Source organism: Ipomoea nil, unplaced genomic scaffold (assembly GCF_001879475.1).
Source record: "Ipomoea nil cultivar Tokyo-kokei standard unplaced genomic scaffold, Asagao_1.1 scaffold0688, whole genome shotgun sequence".
Lineage (NCBI taxonomy): Eukaryota > Viridiplantae > Streptophyta > Magnoliopsida > Solanales > Convolvulaceae > Ipomoea > Ipomoea nil.
In genome coordinates this window covers 6054849-6076429 of record NW_017617116.1, presented here as the reverse complement: position 1 = coordinate 6076429, position 21581 = coordinate 6054849, and the positions used below count along the sequence as shown (strand labels likewise).

At 34.1% G+C, this 21581-nt stretch overlaps 2 protein-coding genes across 4 annotated transcripts; one reads left to right on the top strand and one right to left on the bottom strand.

Moving 5' to 3' along the window:
- Positions 1-8364: 8364 nt before the first annotated feature.
- On the top strand, positions 8365-13061 carry LOC109175731 (protein phosphatase 2C 70). Its single transcript, XM_019325075.1, has 13 exons — positions 8365-8757; positions 9293-9482; positions 9569-9763; positions 9893-10068; positions 10160-10318; positions 10414-10557; positions 10693-10754; positions 11392-11527; positions 12005-12099; positions 12273-12388; positions 12472-12601; positions 12701-12755; positions 12839-13061. The coding sequence occupies exons 1-13, from the start codon at positions 8503-8505 to the stop codon at positions 12998-13000; spliced, it is 1875 nt and encodes a 624-aa protein (XP_019180620.1). The 5' UTR covers positions 8365-8502; the 3' UTR covers positions 13001-13061.
- Positions 13062-13824: 763 nt separating this feature from the next.
- Positions 13825-21549, bottom strand: LOC109175733 (RAN GTPase-activating protein 2-like). 3 transcript variants are annotated; one of them, XM_019325077.1, is made up of 3 exons: positions 21443-21549; positions 14209-15889; positions 13825-14123 (listed from the first exon to the last, which is right to left on the bottom strand). In XM_019325077.1, exons 1-2 carry the CDS (start codon positions 21465-21467, stop codon positions 14226-14228), a joined length of 1689 nt encoding a protein of 562 aa, XP_019180622.1. In that variant the 5' UTR covers positions 21468-21549; the 3' UTR covers positions 13825-14123; positions 14209-14225. The 3 variants fall into 3 exon arrangements, with proteins under 3 accessions (XP_019180622.1, XP_019180621.1, XP_019180623.1); XM_019325076.1 differs by lacking the exon at positions 21443-21549 and adding an exon at positions 17032-17188; XM_019325078.1 differs by lacking the exon at positions 21443-21549 and adding an exon at positions 16871-16956.
- Between the last annotated feature and the right edge of the window lie 32 nt (positions 21550-21581).

Sequence of the window (21581 nt, the reverse complement as noted above, 5' to 3'; positions counted from 1 at the left end):
AATTTTTTCCCGTGCATCGCGCGGGTGAATTACTAGTGTGTGTGTGTATATATATATATATATATATATATATATATATATATAGAGAGAGAGAGAGAGAGAGGGGATCAGGTGCAAAGATAGCTTCATATGCTGTTAATACAAAAAGACGCACCTTAAGCACTAAAATAGCGCATCTTAAATACACAAACCACGCACCCTAAGAACACAAACAAAGCACCTTAAGAATACAAACCACGCATCTAAAGTTTTAAAATGGCGTACCTTAGGTACACAAACTACGCACCTTAAGCACACAAACAAAGCACCTTAAGTTTCAACAACTGACGCACCTTAAGCATACAAATCACGCACCTAAAGCTTCAAGCCGATGCACCTTAAGTTTCAACAACTGTCTCACCTTAAGCACACAAATCACGCACCTTAATAAAAAAAATCACGCACATAAAACTTTAGATCAACGCACTTAAGTTTTCAACAACTGATGCACCTTAAGCCACACAGTACAAAAATCACGCACCTTAAATTTGATCTAGATGCAAAAAGACCAAATTACCACCACATTTTTTAATCATTGTTAATCCTAAACGTTGATTTAGGCAATATCAATGGATCAAATTTAACCGCATAACTGCACGGAACACACTCAACTGCACGGGAACTGAATTTTATATATATATATATATATATATATATATATATATGACATTTGAAACAAATTAAAGTAATATGAAATCATCCTCCACTAAGCCACACCTTTTTGGTTTGTCGGCTAGGTGTTTAACCTAGTATTAAGATATCATCATTCATATTTTATGTTACATGAAATTCCTCCTTTCAACAGTACTTCAAACATACTTTTAATGAAGACAATTGAATTCAATTTGATTCCAAACCCATCCCTGTGTGAGTAGACAACCCAAATCAGTGGGTCAACTATTCACCTAATTAATTTAATGCCCAATCACTACATGACATATGTTTTTTTTTTTCTTGTTACGGACACATTGTGCTGAACTATTCTATGGTAAATTAAAAAAGAAATATCTTTACTTTCAAAAAAAAAAAAAATATCTTTATTTTACTATCAACTAATCAAAATACGTAAATTGGTTAAATAATTTTCTTTTTGTGGAAAAAATTATTTTGATTGATTTTAACGTACAGTTGTATTAACAATTCACTTAACAATCATTCTATATTGCGGGGTTGCCCCTTAATAATTTGAGGTGTAGGTTTTGTTCTCTTTCTTTTTTTTTTTTTTTTTGTATTTTTTTTTTTTTTATTGAAGTGGTGTTTATAGTCCCTTACATGCAAATTCTGTTAGTTCCTGGTGTAAAAGTTTGAAAATCCTTGTTTTGTAAGGTTAATTTATTCATTTAAGTATCAACATTCCTTCTATATATATTTCAAAAAAATTCTTTAAATAGCCAACTTGGTTGGCGTGAGAGGCTGTACACTCTTGTCCTTTTCGAGAAGTCGAGAGTTCAAAATCACATCTTATATGAAAACCCAATATGACCATACTTTGCCCCTTAATTGAGCCGACCCGTACAAACGGGGATAAATCTGAGTATGATATGGGTTCAAAGGTGTCTCCTATAGTTAGTATATACTCAGAAAATCTCGTGGTTATTAGTGAGTGCAACCTCAAAAAAAAATGAGCAAAGTGGTCACCAACGAGCACCAGCCCCAACTTTTCTAAAAAAAAAACCTGAAATCTAGGAAAAAGTCCGATCAAAACTATGACTAAAAACACCACTCTATAAAAACCTAAATCTCAAATTACTAAAGAATTAAGTCTACATATGAGATGTATACCTCTTAAACTAACTGCTATTTTTTTATAAGTGTATTATTTTTGCTTGAAAAAATGTTTAAAGTGCACCTTTTGGGTGCTACTAGGGCTCTTGACCCAACAAAAAGAACCTCCACAGATCACAAAGACTTTAATGTATTAAAATTTGTACTAATTTTACTATTTTTGGAGTGGGTTTCCAAGTGTAGAAGTTTATAATGGTGATCAAGCCAGGGTGTGTATGCAGACCCTAGCTAGATACCTAGCTAGGCTAGTTCAATACAATGCAAGTTTTAAAACCTTAAAAGCAATTACCCATACGCAGCTGTCATAAATGGAATAAAAATAAGTTGTTCTTAAGTACATTATGTTATTAATGATGTACTTACAAAGAATTAAATAATAATATTTTAGTATAATACGAATATTATATTGTGATTACAATCTCTTGTTCGTACACTAATTTTTACAACCTTTTATTATGCTATGATAAAAGCCACACTTTAAACATATTCTTAAATTTGAGTTTGAGTAAATATCTAAAATGGTCCCTCGACTATAGCTAAATTCACAAATTGGTTCTCGACTTTCAATTTCAACCAATTAAGTCCTTAACTTTGCAATTTTAACACAATTTGGTCCTCAGTCTATTTGACAGTTTGTTGACCGGTGATCTTTGAGGATATATATGTAATTTCACGATTCTGCATCATTCGCCGCGATTCTGCATCATCGCCGGCGGCTGCGCCGTCATCGACGATCTCCAGAAAAACCTGCAGCTCTTGTCGGAGCACATATAGGCCTCCAGGATGACGTTGCACCGTTTCGGAAACACGTCGTCTTCTTCACTCTGGTATGAACTCAACTAGAGTGCGGTCTGAAAATGCAACCGGAACCTTAAAAAAACCGACGGTGGACCATGAAATTACATATATATCCTCAAAAATCACAGTCAACAAACGGTCAAATAGACGGAGGATCAAATCGTGTTAAAATTGCAAAGTTAAGGACTTAATTGGTTGAAATTAAAAGTCGAGGACCAATTTGTGAATTTAGCTATAGTCGAGGGACCATTTTGGGTATTTACTCTTTGAGTTTTTATGGGTGACAAGGAATAGTGTAGTCAGTACTCAAGGAGTGTACTGAAAAAAATTCGCTCTTATGTAATAACTCGCAAATTACATAGAAAAAGTTGTATTAAAAAATTGTAATTTGGTGGGAAAAGTTTGATTTAGTGGCTAGGAGAATTGTTAGGCAGAGGCGGGTGAATGATCAAATCTAGCACTAAGTGAGTAGGCCGGGGGGAATTGTTGGGTGAGGTTGATAAATTAAAGGACCAAGTTTAGCATTATGTCCGTCCTTTGAAAATGTAACAGTATAAAGAAATGAAGTTACTCATTCGCTACTAACGGTAAACGCTTAATCCTAATAATGCTAAAGGTATACAAGGTAGGTGTTTGATTTTTCTCTTTGTGAAACTGCTCAAGCGAGTGTTACCCAACAATGCCTTGGGTATTTCTCAATTTTCTTTTCTCCCGTTGATTAAAAAATGGGTGTTGTGTGTTACTAACAAAATTTTACAATTGAATTGGTATATAGATATATAATTTATTATCCATTTTGAGATTGAATGAGATCTTTAATGTAAACGTCACCATGCTTCATGATTTAAGATATCGTGCCACCGATTAATAGAACTTTGTGTTCCACCCTGTCATGCACATGTCACTTTTAAGGGAAGCAATCTTGATTAAAGATTTAGAGCCTCAATTATTTTCACATTACAAATGTAACTTTTAGATTGTTTTTGGGGCAATGAGGGAATGAAATCATCCATCACTATCCAAAAGTATGTATTAGGTAATCACTATTAAAAATAAATCGCATTAAGAAAACTACGTGTGATAGACTCGATTAAGAGGGTGTTAATAATAATTAAACATGTAATCTTTAGGTATGAAAATCATATTTTACTCACTTAGTCACCTCTTTAGAAATAGTGTAAGATTATGGGCTCTGAACCACGAGAATGTTAACCGTATCAATCTATATTGCACATAGTTGACTGAATCAAACTAATAAGGTCAATAGACAGTTTTCAAAAAGAATCAAACTTGAAATCCTGTAATTATTAATTATACCAAATGTCCTGGCGAATTAGACTAAAGTTGCCCAACTTATATGCGGTTCTCATACCTATTTATATCCTTGTCTATTGCCGTGAATTTTGTTCTTTAATGACGGCATTATTATCCCCGGCCAACAGCTTTTGACAATGATTGCTTCAATTCGACTTCAAAGTCATATCATCAAATTATCTTCTTTTTTTTTTTTTTTTGTATTATTGTTTTTTATGTCACATTGCATTAATAATAATTATGGGAGAAAATTCTTCACCAAGCATAGACCAGGATGTCTTATCGGCGGAAGTTTTGCATATTAGTGCGGAGCCAATTAAGTGACATACTCATTTTAAATCTCTTTTGCCAAATAGTTTCTTGATCGTGTCCGTCACACAATTTTTTAATGTAATTTACTTTTCTTACGAGTTTGCAATATATTACATAGAAGCGCAGATCTACTCAATGCACATTTTTGAGAAGTGATTGAAAATTTATCTTGTTACTTAAAAAACTGAATTTAACTAACATTATACTATGTCTGTATTTAGAACATCTAACTTAAAATCTATTTGTTAGAAGTTGAAAATCGTTAAGGGAGTGATAGCGTTTTATACAATAAGATGCAAAACAAGTAAAAGCGAAGTATATGAACTTAAGAGTTATTTAATTACCGAAAACAGTACAATTAAAATCTTAATATTTTTGAATTGGTCTTGCTAACTATATTTTATCTGAGGAGATCAAATCATCTACTGACATATTTTACAAGGTTTAAACGCACAACACAGAAATCACTCCCGCTTAGATCACAAGTTGTCGGTGTCTTGTTTTCCCATGCCTACTCATGAATATGCTCGTATGATTATGAGAAGCATAACATATAATTTATTAGCCTATTAATTAAAGTTGGTGAAAATTAAAGAGGGTTATGTAAGAACAAAGTTGCTAGCTTACCAAAAGTAGTAGTAAGCGAATGGGGAAAACCGCAAGTGCTCCACACAAACTTAATTCCCACAAGACCTTAGTGTTAAGCTTAATAAAACATGGATTAATTAATTAATCAAGTGGTCCAAGTTAAAGATACATGAACACCCACATAAATAAACTCAATTAACCTTTGGTGACTCTAAACGAGCATGCCTTTCTTAAGTCCTTTTCTTGTTTTAAGTACATAAAAAGCTGCTTCTTCATTAGCAAGCCAGAAAGATATTAGGTCAGCCCACTTTGGACTAATAAATAAATCATTAATGCTAATTATCTTTAATTTTTTGTATGCATGCACAATCCATATATTTTATTCCTACATAAAGTAGGTATGCATCAAAAACTACTTGATTATTACACTAATACAAGATGCTCATTTTTTTTTTAATAAATTTCACTTTTGTTCCCCTGACTATTATATTATACATGAATCACACTTGGACACTTGGTCATTGTCTATTAAACACTATTAGAAATTATAAAATTTTCGACAACCTAAAAGTGATCTTAAATCAAGTTGAAAGCAAAAAAGTGGTCGAAAATAGCAAAAAAAGTTTTTCCGAATATCAAAAGTGGTCAGAACAAGACTTTCGACTTGATTTAAGATCACTTTCAAGTGATCTGAAATTCTATAATTTCCAGCAGTGAAAATTCTCTAATTAAGTGGATGGCTATGTAATTTATATCACATTTGGTCATGCCTTTTAATTTCCAGGCCAATTATTGCCAGGAGTGCTCCTTCCGGGAGAAGCAAATGTAGTGCTCCTTCTAAGAGTACTCCTTATTATGGAAGAAACAAATGAAGTGCTTATTTTGGAAGCCGGCAATAGTTGGCCGAAAATTTAGAGGACAGGACCAAATATAATACAAATTACATAATCATGCACTTAATTAAAAAAATTTAATAGTCAAAGACCAAGTGATTCGTATATAATAATGAGGGACCAAAAATAAAATTTCTTCTTTTTTGGGGGGTTTTTAAAGCATGACGTAATATATCGTCGAGAGAGTAGGAAATTTCTCGTGTTAACGCGTTGACAATCGAAGGACCAATTTTCATAATTAAATATATGGTGTTGACGAGTGACGACATTATTATTTTTTATTTTAAAATAAAATAAGATAAAATAAACACCGTCCGATCCAGTCATCCACTGGGATAAAGTAGCCACACATCAGCAGTTCGATCGGCATCAGAATCCATTTCGTTTTTATATTTTATATTTTTTGTATTTTTCCATTTATCCGAGTAATGCCATCGAATTGAAAAACAATTAACCCAAACGCGTCATCTCCCCTTGTCCTTGGTAGGGAGATATTATGTTTTGGATATTGATATTTTTATGATAGATGATGAGCTTACCTCCCATATTTAATCTTATAACAACACTCAAAGTTAGTTGATTTAGAGGGTATTCATCTTTAATTATTTATCAAAACTTTTTAATATAAGAACATTAGAAAATTTTAAAATGTCGATCGATTATTGATAACGAAACACTATATCGTTCGAAACAGTAAGGATTCTTTAAGAGTACTGTTATTATTATTACTTTTATTTTATTTTTTGTGTTCTGAAGTCATATTTAACATTGACAAAATCTAATGTTGGTGTATCAAATTTGAAATCTTCCTCATGTGAAGAATTTCATTGCTTTGAGGAGAAAATATCTCCCATTTTTTTTGTGACAAGAGAACCCCAATACCACTAATCAATAGTATCAAAATACAACCGGTTTGGTTGGCGTGAGTGGCTGTGCACTGTCGTTTCTTAAGATTAAAAAATGTCTAAAATTCAAACCCCCGCTCGTATGGAAAAACTAATCTGACCAACACTTTGTTCTTTAATTAGGTTGGCCCGATGTACCTCCTACAATTAGGGTCCATATGATTCTAAAAATACCAATGTTGATCCACACAATAAACTTTTCTAATCTATTGCACGATTAGTTAAAACTTAAAAGACAAGAGATTCCAATAGCTTACATAAGCATATAAATTAATGAGGATAGTTGTCATTTACTACATACCCTTTTTGACCACGTACCATTGCATGTTAGTAAGTGCTGCCTAGCTTTCCTTTCTATAATTAGGAACCTTTTCCTTAATTAACTAATAACTCGGTAGGCCAACTGATACCCCTATGAAAAACACCACTTTAGATCAGAGTCCCTCAACAGAGTCTCAATTCTCAAAGCTCATGCTAAGGTGCATCAATATTAGATGCCATTCAGTCTAGGTAAATCAAATCGTGATTCAAAGGGCCTGAATGGAGAGTTGTTGTACCAGAGTCCACCTTGCAAGGTGGACCTTGATCGTAAACAACGTATAAATTGAATATTTTTAGTATTGTAATTGTAAACTTCTAGAATATAAATTGTGTTTGTAAGTCAAAACACATAACAACGGTAGAAGGGAATTTGTGAATACAATACAGGGTTATCAAATTTCAATATGTTAATATCGTGTGACTGCAATATTTGAAAGGAACTTGTGAATACAAAACAAGGTAATCAATTACATATATGTTAACATTGTATATTCATAATATACAAATGGTGAACTTTTAAAAGGTAATTTGTGAACATTTAGACCCAGATTCACATAATAATTGGAGCTTGAAGGAGGTATAGTACGGTCGATCTTAATAAATCGTAAATTTCATTGTTCTGATTTTTTTTTTTTTTTTTAAATCCCAACAAAAAAGGCATGGAAGAGTGGTTGGCCCATTTAAAGCCAAAGAACCTTATAAGTTATAAGCCCAGTTAAGTGGAGTGGACGGCCCACAAAGCACAACTTGATAAGAAACCGAATTGGGCCTAATCAGATTCGGCCCAAAAAATAAAATACACCTAATAAATAATAATAAATAAATACAACGCGATATCAAATGATAACATGGTCTTATTAGTCTATTATGAATCATCAATGATTAAATGTTTTAGTGAAAAATATAATATCAATTTTATAACTATTGTAAAATTTTAAATTTACAATATTTATAAAAAAAGCCTCTCATCATTTCTTTTTTTTAATTCTTTAATAAACTACCGTAACGGTTGACTTGCGATTAATAAGTTGGTAAGTTTCACTTTTTACATAAAAAGCATGTTCTCACGTTAAGTCGTAAATCCTCATTAAATACACGCCATTCATCCCATTTTATTGTTTAATTCGATTAACGAGATTTGACTAAAATTATTTTAAATTTATTTTTTATAATATTAAATTTAGTATCCGTATATAAAATTTATATATTTAGAAATATTTAAAAAACTATTAAACACAAAAAATTAAATTTAAAAATTTCTAAAAGAAAAAATAATAAAGGAAAAATTGATTTGACCATAATAAGCAGGATAAATAAAAAGAAATTGAGACGGAGGAGTAAATATGGATTAGATGGTGATAATAAAGAAAATGGAAAGTAGAATAAAATAGAAAAGCGACGATTTCAAAGAAGCGGGGTTGTCGCGAGAGGAGAGAGAGAGAGAAGGAGGGAGGGAGAGAGGGAGAGAGAGAGAGAGAGAGAGAGTGATTGGATCTGATAATCGTCGCAATTTGTTTGTGTTGTTGTTTTGTTGTATATGCCATTGGATGGTGAGGCAGTGGTTCAGGCTTTCTCTCTCCTCCTCGCCGATGGCGAAGGCGTTGCCAGGTGGTGCTCATAGGATCCCACTCGCTCACACTACTGTCCTCCTCACCAACATTGCGGTTTCGGTGGAGCCCCTTCTTGTACTTGCCGTTGTTATGCTCCTCCTCGTCCTCCTCTTCATCCTCCTCGCCTGCAAGTTCAAGCCATGGCGATTCCTCTCTTCCGCCGCCGCCGCCCGCTCCCGCACCGCGATCAAGGTCCCCTCCGATCCTCCTTTCACCTCTCTCTCTCCTTACTCTATTTTTTGATTCTCTAGTCTCGACTCTCGATGATATATGTAAATTCGTTTTTGTTTTTGTTTTTGTTTTGTTGCGTCTGACTGTTTCTGTATCTGTTATTATGTACCTATGGAACGAAATGATTTGGATTTTGGACTGAATTTGTTTGTTTGTTTGGTTTCTCGTTTCTGTTAATTGGGTGGGAATGTAGGATTAGTCTGGTGGGATGTTTCTGAGATGGAAAAGAAAAGGATGGATTGTTTGATGTTTGTTTGTGGTGACTTGGGACAAATTGTTGGATTTTGGATCTGATATCTTGTGTTACTGGTTGATTATGGGGGGATGGGAGCTGTGATATAAAAATGATTGAAAGGGGAAGTTGTTCCTATCACATTAGCTTCTTCTTCTTATGTGTTGAAATGACAAATGATTGATAAAGGTAAAGTCTATTCTATCCATATTAGCTTCTTATGTGATGAAAGGTGTGATTGTGTGCAATACTGCGTTTTTGTAGGCTGAAGATGTGGAGAGGCCTCTTATAACAGATGCTCTTAATCTGGCCGAGAGCCTAGGTGGTGAGTTTAGTAGAAGTCATACTGTTGAAAGTGCAGGTCACAATGCACAAGGGTCCTTTGATTCTCCTCGGACTCACGGGCTTGTTCATAAACCAAGGCTCCCTTCTACAACATCACATTTGACACACAGTATGCCGCTACAATTTATGTTATATTTACCTTCTCCTTTTTAGATATGAAACTCATGAAAGGGTTAACAATTGGTTCTCTTTCAGGTGATAGCTTTGTCCTTGATATTGGTGATACTTCGGAAGATGCTGTACTGGGGCAAACACTTAAGGGAGTTGGGATTGCTCGCTTTCATGAAGAGCAAAAACAAGGAAGAAATGAAGATACTAAGAGTGTTTCTAGGTTTGGCAAGGAGAATGAGAAAATTAGGGAATTTGTGCCCAAGTATACCACTGATCAAAGTAATTTCCTCTTTTATGAATCATGGAAGTGTTCTGTTTTTTTGTTTTTGTTTGTTTTTTTCATATTTTTGTTTTTGGGGGTCATTGGGATGTAAAACATGTCATCATATGTTCCTGTTAGAAGTGCAGGAAGTGTCCTTATGCTGGAGGTTATCTCAGGGCCTTCTTGTGGCCTTCAGTATTCAATACAGTCAAGTAATACATCCAAGCTTCCGTTCACTCTTGGAAGAGTTCCACCCAGTGATGTCACGTTGAAGGATTCAGAAGTTTCTGGAAAACATGCCCAAATAAATTGGAACATAAATGTAAGGTGTTAGGAAAATCTATGGACTCCATATGCAATCCGTTGTGCAGTGTTAGTGTGCCTTGCTCATAATATTTACCTCTTTTTTCCAGAAAATGAAGTGGGAGCTGGTTGACATGGGTAGCTTGAATGGAACACTTGTAAATTCTCGTTTAGCTCACAACCCTCATTTGGGAAATAGACAGTGGGGTGATCCAGTTGAGCTTGCAAATGGAGATGTTATAACTCTTGGCACAAGTTCAAAAGTTCTTGTGAGTTGATGAAATTCTGCATCAATGTTGTATTGTCCAACTACTGAGTATTACTAGACTTGGTTGTTTCACTTATGCAGTGTCTGTTCTTTCAGGTACAGGTTACATCCCAATCCGAGTGCCATGTTCCATTTGGGGTTGGCCTGGCAGCAGACCCAATGTCTTTACGCCGAGGAGCCAAGAAGTTGCCCATGGAAGATGTCTCCTTTTACCAATGGCCTCTTCCGGGGACTGATCAGGTCATACAGTTGAATAATAATAATAATAATTATTATTATTATTATTATTATTATTATTTTTATTTTTACTTATATCTTCGTATGCACTTAGATGAATTTGGGGTGGCCTAAAATGCTTGCGATTTTTTATTGCAGTTTGGATTGTTTGGTATATGTGATGGACATGGTGGAGCTAGTGCTGCTTCATCTGCTAGCAAGTTAGTATCTTAATTTTTCGTGTTACTTTCTCAGCTGCATTTTTCAGATTAAAAAATATGAGGTCGTATTTGTTTCTGTTCCTAAGGGAATTTATGATGATCTTATTATTATAATCGCTTTACCATTTGACGGAAAGTTAAATAGCAATATAGCATCTAGAATTTACATCTGTATATTGTATTATTGTTTAGGTAAAAATCTTTCTTGAAATGAATGTAGATTTACTTAAAGAACATATTATTGTCCCACAAGAAAAGTTGTTTGAACTGATATGTTTTCCACGATACCATTCATTACCAAATGTATATCTATGGATACGTTAAATTCCAACTAGTGATAAAACTTGCTGCAAGTAGATCTGGTCAAAAGACTGGAAAAAACTGAATTTATTGAATTTTGAAAAACTTTTCAACCTGGAAACAAGCGTTGATGTGAATGATTTTGATATTTGCTTGATTAGTGATATGGTTTTAGTGTTAAACTGGCATAATCATCATGCTTCATGAGTTAATTAAAATTTTAAATTCATCTCCAGCAGGGCTGTCTAAAATATTTTACTAGTATCATTAACCAGTTAAAATCCTTTGATGATGCTGGACACATTTTAATATCTGCTGTCTTCTTTTCCTCTGTCAGAATACTGCCACAAGTTGTTGCTAGCATATTGTCAGATTCCTTCAAAAGGGAGGAGGTTTTATCTCAATGCGATGCTTCAGATGTTCTTAGAGAAGCATTTTCTCAAGCAGAAGCATCCTTGAATCACAACTATGAGGTTGGGGCCCATACTTCTGTTTTTTTTTTTTTTTTTTGTGGGGGTCGTATGTTTTTTATAGCTCTATGTGGGATTCGTGGCTCTATGTTGCTTTAATATGCTCTTAAAGCAATGTGAGGTTTGACCTTATATGCTCAATGCAATACTAGGTTACCACTCTGCTGGCTTGGATAATGGCGGAGTGCATTTTTTTTGTTATTGCCTCCGTTGTGTTATATTTTCACATTTGATTAGTTAGAAGTTTCAAAGTTTTGTTGGCATCACCTTTCTGCCCATGCTATAGGATCTATGTATTTTAAAGTATGGTGGTTTGTCGAATATCAAGTTTAGTTTACTATTTTGATCACCCCGAAAAGCAAGATGACTATCATGAATGTTTGTGAACTTTGGTTCAATGCTACTTTTGTCCTACATAGAACTTCACTTATATTGTATCTGTACGAACCTTATGCATTTTGATAATCAAAATAATTTCAGGGTTGTACAGCGACAATGCTTCTAGTTTGGGCGGATGGTCAAGAAAATTTCTATGCGCAATGTGCAAATGTTGGCGATTCAGCTTGTGTTGTAAAGTATGTTTTTCGCATTATCTTTATTAATTCCATCACTAGTATATGTATCTGCGGGCGTTAATGCAACCGTGTAAAGTTCTTTCATTTATTATCCGTTTGTTCATTTCTTGTTAGAGACCATTTAGTAGTGTTGTATCTTTTTCAATATAAGATTCTAATATTGCATGTGGCAGTATTGACGGAAAGCAGATTAAGATGACCGAAGATCACAGAATAACTAGTTATTCAGAAAGGCTTCGTTTTGAAGCAACGGGTGAACCTTTGAAAGAGGGGGAAACACGAGTTTGTGGTAACATGATAGTTTAGTTTTTTTTGGTACTTTAATATTCGTTAAAGGTCAATAATTAACTAATTATACTTTATCATCTCCAGGCTTAAACCTTGGCAGGATGCTTGGAGACAAGTTTCTAAAACAACAGGATGCTCGGTTTAGTTCAGAACCTTATATAAGTCAAGCTTTGTACATACACCAGACTAGCACAGGCTTTGCATTATTAGCAAGGTTGTTATACTTCTAAACTATCGTTTTTTTGTCTTTGTATTTACCGATAAATCTCTTTCCATCCACTCTAGTTATAATTTTAACTTTGTGAATGTGCAGTGATGGCTTTTGGGATGTGATAAATATCAAGAAGGCAGTTCAACTTGTTCAACAGGTAATTTTGTTGTGTTCTCGCAGTTTTTTTTTTTTTTTTTAATTTTCTTTATCTGAAGTCGTTTAAAATTCTACTCTATGCAGTGTAAAGAGAGAAGCTCGATCAATGAAAACATGTCAGCGGAAAAGATAGCTAATGTTTTGTTGAATGAAGCCAAAACGCAGCGTACTAAAGATAATACATCCATAATTTTCTTAGATTTTGACACCAACAATAGAATTTTTTCTAATGTACTTGAACCTTAGTGTATTTATTTAAATTTTATATATACATGAATTCAGTTCGATACAGAACTACTCCAATCTTTCTTTTTTCTTGTTCTTTCTTCCTTTTCATTTTAGTAGTTTCTTTTTTCTTGTTCTTTCTTCCCTTTCATTTTAGTAGTTTTGAAAATTCCAGTGGGGATGTGAATGTTGAAGATAAAGATAAAATGTTATTTGATGGATTAGATCATTAGATGATCACCCACTTCACTTCTTTGATTTCTTGTAAAGAATATGCCTACCAAATGTAGAAGGATGTAAAATTTGAAGATATAGTTTTTACTATTTTAAAATATTTGATTCACCAACCATTAAAATTATACGGATTATCTTTTTAAAAGAAGATATTGGTCTATTTGGTAACATAGTTAGCTTATCAATCAATTTTGACTTATTTGACTATTATTAGTTGTTTGACTTAGTTAAACAAGTGTTTAATTAATTAGCTTTTTTTTAATAGCTTATTTCTCTAAAAAGCTTTTTCAATCAATTTTTTTATAGTCATTTTGTATATAATCAGCTAACAACTAATTTACCAAACATCTTTCTACAATCAGCTAATGCTATCAATAGTCAAACATACTAATCCAATCAACTAACAGTTATCATAACATGACAGATAAAATTGAACAGAGGGAAAAGTTTTTTTTAGACCAAACAATATAATTCAACCTCAGAATACAAAATTGATTTGAAATGAATATTTCTAGACCATAAAGTATATAACTCAGCCTATTGAAAAATGATGATTTGTAATAATACAATAATAGAATATGATGCTTGAAGGGAAGAAAGGTAAGATACAATGATTATTAAGCATGCACTTAGATGGTAGTAAAACCAATGATAATTGGTAAAGGCTAAATACTCAGTAGAGTTTCAGTTTTTCTAAATAGAGTAATACATAAGCCTTTAGCTAAAAGCAATAGTACATTGAAATGGTAGAAATGATGAGTCTACAAATCTGACAAACAAATTGAAATGGTAAAATTTATCTTTGCTAGCAGCTACATAAACTTTAAGATGCTAGGCTAACGATAGGGAAACAACATCTCGTCTCAACGGAACTTTGCATTAGTGCTTCTTGGAGAGTCGGGATAGGGTCCTGCTCAATCACGTAAAGAAATAGTCAAAACCAGTTTTACGGGATGCAGATTAAGGTCAGATCAGGGATAGTTTTGAAGTGATACCTGATATTTGCGGGGATTTACTCATCCTCGTTGACATCTAGGGTTTTGAGTTTTGATTCTAGTTCATTGTCATCACCCTCATCCCCGGATTCCTTCTCATCATCATCATCTTCGCCCTCGGGGTCGTTGTCCTCCAAAGATGCAAGCTTTTCAGGGCATTTCTTGAAGATATCTTTCAACTCATCAATGCCTTCATCGGAGATGAAATTCCCGTTAACATTCAGTGATTCAAACTCGGGTTTATGCACCAGAGTCTGAGCCAGCACTCGAGCCCCAGCCCTTCTCAATGAGTTACTGCTCATATCAACCACTTTCAATTGATCGTGACCTTCTTCCAGAGCCTTCACAATCTGGATCGCACCATCATCCTTGAGTTCATTCTCAGACAGGTTGAGCTTGGTGAGAAGCTTCTTTTCGGATATACATGCAGCTAAAGCGGGTGCACCTTTGGCAGTTATATCGTTCCCAGCCATCTCGAGGATTCTAAGTGAAGGGGCCGAGTCCTTGAGAGCATTGGCTATTGCGATTGCTCCCTCGTCCTCGAAATTTAGATAGCACAGGTAAATCTCGGAAAGATTTTCATGCTTGGTGAGGGCTTTGCTCAATGCTTCGCCGCCATCAACCCCAAACATATTGTCCCGCAAATCAAGCTTCGTCAAATGAGTGCACGTCTCGAGTGCTTTAGACAAAGCTTTCCCTCCGTCCGAGCCTACCCTTGTCGAAGAGCATCGAAAATCCTCCAACAATGGAGAACGCTTCACAATTTCAGAAATAGCCACGGCTCCTTCATCTCCCGTCATATTATTGTGAAACTGCAGGACCTTAAGCCTCTCGGTGGAAGGCACCAATTCACAAACGGCTCGTGCAGCTTCCTCCGATATCCCGTCATTCATCAGAAACAATTCCTCCAACTCTTTTTGCGATTGCAGGAGCTTTGCAAATGCCCTAACTCCCTTCTCGCCCAAAGCGTTATCTGAAAGGTTCAGAGACTTCAAATTACAACCTTCCAAAGCTTCCGAGAATATCGTCATGACATCAAGAGCCTCTTTCTCAGGTCTCCCGGCCACAAAATCCGACAGGTCAACTTCCTTCAATTGGCCCTTGAGGCATGCCAAAATAGTCCCAGCAATATGGGCAGCTCCAATCCCAAAGCTTCTATTACTGAAACATATCTTAGTGTAAGCGTTTCCCGGCTCTTTCAAAGGCTTCAAAAGCTCCTCAGCTTCTTCCGCCTCAATAAAAGCCCTTTTCCCCTTGGAGATATCAAAAACGGTTTCACGGGAGACGGGAGCCGCCTTCAACTCCACAGTCTCTTTCTCCTCGGTCTTGGGCACCTTTTTCAGAGCTTCTATGATTAGCTTACTGCATTCTTTGGCATAGAGCTGCACTGCCGAACTCCCATCACCATCGGGCTCCTTATCATAGTGATTATTCGCAACAGAAAAGGCAGCGTCTTCAATTTGTTTAGCTTTCTCAACAGCCTCATCCTTGCTCAGACTACCATACTTGCGAGTGAAAATGGTGGGGGTAGAAAGATTGTTCGTCATCCGATCCACCAAGATTTTCCTCGTGTTTTCACTAGGGGGCCACAATTTAATTGAAAATGGGCGGCGCTCAGGGCTGGGTGCTGTGGAATCCATTGGAACAATATAGGCAGGTGCTGTGGAATCCATTGAAACACCTAAAACAAAGGCAGGTATATAATTCAATATTTTTCCTCGATAAAGAAACCAAAAAGTGACAAAATCGTAAGAAAGGAACAGATTAGACATTTTAATTTTAAGATAGAATTAAAAATAAAAAATAAAAAAAGATATTTGATTATCTATATACAAATACAACTCAAACTTTAGTCACTCCTCATGAGTCACAACTATAAAGCAGATCACCTTTTATCCATCCTATAACTAGTTATCGCAAATTCATTATAAGCTTCGAAGAAGTGTGTATATCCCTAAAAAAAATAGAACCAAAACATTGAAAGATAATAGGAAAAGAACTCTGGTCATTTCCATAGTTCTTTCATTCTTCAACTCGTTCAAAATTCAAACTACTCAATCTTGCAATGCCATCAAATCACATATTCCTACCATCTCTTCCTCAAATCAACTTTCGAATTTCTAGATCTTATGAGAACAACAGCAAGTAAAAACTCCCTCAAAGTCAGAACCATTATCTACTTTAAAGAAGTGGTTTTTTTCATGTAGACACAAATCCACCCACATATCAGACCTAAGTCCATTTTACCCCAAAAATCATACCCATGGTTATATATTCTCCAAAGCATAAATTTTCACAAAGTACCATTCTTTGGCTTGTTTCAATAATGTGAAACCCAACATAACTGGTCACTAGGAAAAAAAAAAAAAAAAAACACTAAAAATCCAATCTTTTTTCAAAAGCCATCCCTATGTTACATTCACAAAACCTGCACTGGAAGTTATCTGTCTTGTCTACAGCTACTTATCCTTAAGTATACTCATACAGAAGCCTAATACAAGTGGACTAAGTCATAAGCATCTTAACAGATTCACCACAAAACCTTCATAAAATTAACAGAAAAAAAATGAAAAAAATAAAAGAGAGATAGAAAAACAAATACCCACACCATGAAACCAAAGAATAAGCAAGGGATATAGCAAATCAATGAAAAAAATCAAACCTTTAGGATCTGGAAATCTATGAACACCCAGAAATGTCAGTGTACATAGACAAGAGACTAAATGTATACGGTGAAAGAAACCCTAGAAATGTGAGCAGCACATTCCATGAAAAATGCATTAAAATCTTAAAAAGGAAAGAGGATAAAAAGAAGAAAAGTACCGTTTTCGGGCTTTTCCAGATTCATGTTTCTCGGGAACGGTTTGGTTTGGTGGAAGACGGCGAGCGAAGCAGTGATGGCTTTAGCTTTAAAAAAGAGGGAGGGAGAGTGAGAGAGAAAAAAGAAGCAGAGGAAATGTGGAGAAAAAGTTGAAACTTAAAAATTGGGGGACGGCAAAATATGCATTGAGATCATTTCACTTGGAGCCCCTGAGGTTTTTGAAATTAAATATGTAGTTAATTACCGAAATGGCCCATTGACTATTGTGAAATTACTGATTTGGTCATTGACTATTTTTTTGACTAATTAAGTCCCTTCACTTTAAAAATCTTAACCAATTTGGTCCTCTGTTTGTTTTACCGTTAGACCTCCGTTAACTTGATATCAAATTGATAATTTTACTATAGTCAATTATCCATTTTAATAAATAATTTTTTGAAAAAAATGGTGCATGTGATGATCGGAATGGTCCCTTGGCTATTACAAAATTACCAATTTGATCCCAAATTAACAGATGTCTAACGGCAAAACAATCGGATAACCAAATTGGTTAAAAATTTCAAAACGAAAAGATTTAATTGATCAATAATTTTGATATAGTCAATGAATCATTTTAGTAATTAAATCTGAAATATATGAACCCTTTTATTTCTTAAATTTACAAAAAAAAAAAAAAAAAAAAAAAAAAAACTCAACCTCAGTCAATTGCCCAATTATTAGAGTATAGTTTAGAAAAAAAATAGAAAACACTTTGTCTCAAAATAATATATGAGTGTGTTTGGTTCGCACATAGGAATCGGAATCGGAATCGGAATGGGTATCAAATACTTGGTAGTAGGGTGGAATGGAATGGGAATAGTTACTAATAGTAGTGCTTGAAAATGAATAAGGGAATGAAACTCTTATTGTATTTGGGTATGGGGTATTCGAAACCCATAGTAGTGTTCTAAAACCTATCAACCAAACAACAACAATCACTTTTATACCCATTCCTATATGCAAAACCCACCAACCAAACACACCCTATGTTGTCTTTTAGTTATTTGTAAAGTGATTTTTCACCTCTCAATTGTCTGTAAAGCAACTAATTTAACCCACCCTAACAAACTTTACATAGGATTGGTGAACGACAAGTAACACATAATATAATTGAAAGACGAAAAATGATATTTTCTTATAATTCACTATAAAAATTATCATTTTCCTTTCTTTAAAGGTAAGTTACTAAAATGGTTTATCTGTAATAGTTTATTATACTAGTTATTGATTTTCAATTTTGACAAATAATATCGTTAGTTTTTATTTAAATTTGCATCTATTTTAGTCATATGAAAACTAAAATAAAATTTATAATATAATTTAAAAATATATACTCCACATTTTCTTCATTCATACTAACTAAATACAAAATATAACAAATCGGAATGTAAATAAGTTTTAGGAGGATTTGTAAATAATTTGATTCAACAAAATATAGAAATTAGAGGGAAAATAATACGTAGAAAGGTAATCGAGGGACAGTTCAATTAGTTATATAACTCAAAATAAATTCATAAATTTTATTTTTACTAATAATTGCATGGTATAAAAATAAAGTTATAAATAATATTGATGTAAGTCAATTGAACACGTTTTGTTATTTATCATCTCCGCCCGTCTTAATGATAGAGCAAAGACTCGAAAGAGCATAGCCAACCACCCATTGAAATCCATTACTTCAAACATTTAAAATTAAGTAGTAGTAGGAAGAGTATTTATTTGTAGTTTGGCTTCCAATAAATTCTAAATTCATACTAGTCACTTTCGTATTAAATGTGATTCTTTTAATTAATTAAAATATATCAAAAAAATCCCCCTTTTAAAATTATACTTATTAAACATCTAATTTTAAAAATTATATAATAAATGTGTGAGTAAGCTTGTTTGTCATATCACAAAGAGATTTTTATTATATACATGTAAGTTGCATTTATAACTTTTTTTTTTAGGTTACTTGATTGTCAACCAATCATATATTGTAATGGCAAATTATATTATGCACCGCGCGTCTTTTTTTTTTTAAATGAAAATAAATAGTGTTAGTTTCCGCCGTTTCGCACCTTTTCACAAAAAGTAACTCTGTTATTCAGTGTCATTTTGTATACACTGCAGTTTCAGTTCAACACAACTATAGTATCATTTCGATATAACTATAGTTTCATTCGATATTTATAAACTCAAATATGTGAAAATGTTATTTAATTTTATTTTATATACACTATAGTTTCATTAAGACACAATTATATGATCATTTTGATATAATTACAGCTTCATTGTACAATATACACTCAAATATGTGAAATGTTATTCAGTTTCATTTTATATACACTGCAGTTTCATTTCACTATAACTACAGTATCATTTTGATATAACTGCAGTGTCGGTTTAGATATACTATAGTGTCAGACTGTCAGTTGGTGTTTAATACACCAAACAAGCGGACTCCGTTAACTCTAACGACGGACCGTTTCTTTACTTAAAGAAACGACGCCGTTTTTTACCGCGGTCTATAATATAACGACTGTATTGTAATGCATACTCTCTATAATAGAGCATATAGAAGAAATTAATAAGAAAAGCAATATAATTGCTTTAGTTACTCGGCTACTGGCAAATTTAAAATGATAAAAAATACTTGAAAAAGGCTTAAGAACATGAACTAATAATATCAAAAGGGTATTGTGATTCTTGGGAAAAGAAGGGTATTAAGGTTTTTTTTTTTTTTTTTTTTTTTTTTTCTGAAGAGTCAAATAGACACTCTAATTTTACATGAAAATACAATTAATCTTTTAAACTTTTATAAAGTGCAATTAATCTCATAAATTTGTTATTTTTGGGCTTTCAATTTTTGACAAATATTAGCAAAACTTAATTTCAACATTCATCAAACTACTCAATAATAATAATTCTTCCCAAAGACTGAATCCTCATTCTCAAGGGCCTCAGAGCATCTGAATGATGTAAATCATGATAACTCAGCGCACAAGGAGCCCTCACTAGGGATGGCTGTGTGGGCCGGGGATGGCTACATCCATCACCCGACCCACCTTATATTTTCTCCACCCACCCCCACCTCCAACCCGCATCGGGTAGACTTTTTCAGACCCACCCCCACCACCACCGAGTGCGGGTGCCCACTACGGGTACCCACCACTTATCATCTTATTATGTTTTTCAAAAAATAATATTTAAATTATTTACACATAATAAAAAAAATAAAATCAATTAGTCATACTAAAACTTAAATAATGAAAATATTTAAATATAATAACTAAATTGTTAATTTTTAAAAATAAACTTAGTACTTTTGATATAAAAAATAGTAAAAAGATACACGAAGTTATATAAACTTTTATAAATAACTACATACTAGTACTTATTTTACTATTATATATATATATATACACACACATATGGTGGGTTGGGTGGGGTTCTAGGCGGGTCTTGTACATAGAACCCGAATCTAACCCGACACACCGCGGGTTTGCTTTTTTAAGATCCACTCCCGACCCACCCACCATCACCCAAAAAAAACTCGATCCATACGGGGTGGATTCGGGTGGATATCCACGGGTCGGATTGAAATTGTCATCCCTAGCCCTCACTTTGAGAGAAAAAGGTAAAATAGATCCTAAATTTTATACGAAAAGTTAATTAGGTCACTGATCGAACTTCTAAAATATGCAATTAAGCTCATAAACATGTTATGTTCATACATCGAAGCCCACCAAGCTTGGAGATATCAAAAACCGGTTTCAAGGGAGACAGAAACAGGCTTAGACTAGCACCCAAGAAAAAGAAACATCATCATCAGACTCCACACTCTCTTCCTCCTCCTCAGTCTTGGGGCCCTTTTTCAGAGCTTCTATGATTAGCTTACAACATTCTTTGGCATACAGCTTCACTGCCCAACACCCATCACCATCACCCTCCTTATCATACTGTTTATTTGCAACACAAAATGCAGCTTCATCAATTTGTTTAGCTTTCTCAAAAGCCTCATCCTTTCTCAGACAACCATACCTGCGAGTCAAAATGGTAGCAGGGGAAGAAAGATTGTACGCCGTCCGATCCACCAACATTTTCCTTGTGTTCTCACTTGGGGGCCAGAAATTCAACAAAGATAACCCTGCTCATTTTCATCTAATTTCATTCTTCAAGTACTCGATCAAATGAATTAAAATTCAAACTACTCAATCTTGCAATAATGCCATCAAATCACGTATATCCCTATCTACCTACCATCTCTGCTTCAAATCAACTTATGACTTTCTAGATCTTATGAGAACAACAGCCAGACAAAATTAACAACTCAAAGAGAAAATGCATTAAAATCTTAAAAAGGAAAGAAAAAAAAAGAAGGAATAAAAGTACCGTTTTCAGGCTTTTCCAGATTCATGTTTCTCGGAAATGGTTTGGTTTGGTGGAAGACGGCGAGTGAAGCAGTGATCGCTTCTTCAGCTTTAAAAAAAGAGTGTGAGAGGAAATGTGGAGAAAAAGTTGAAACTTACAA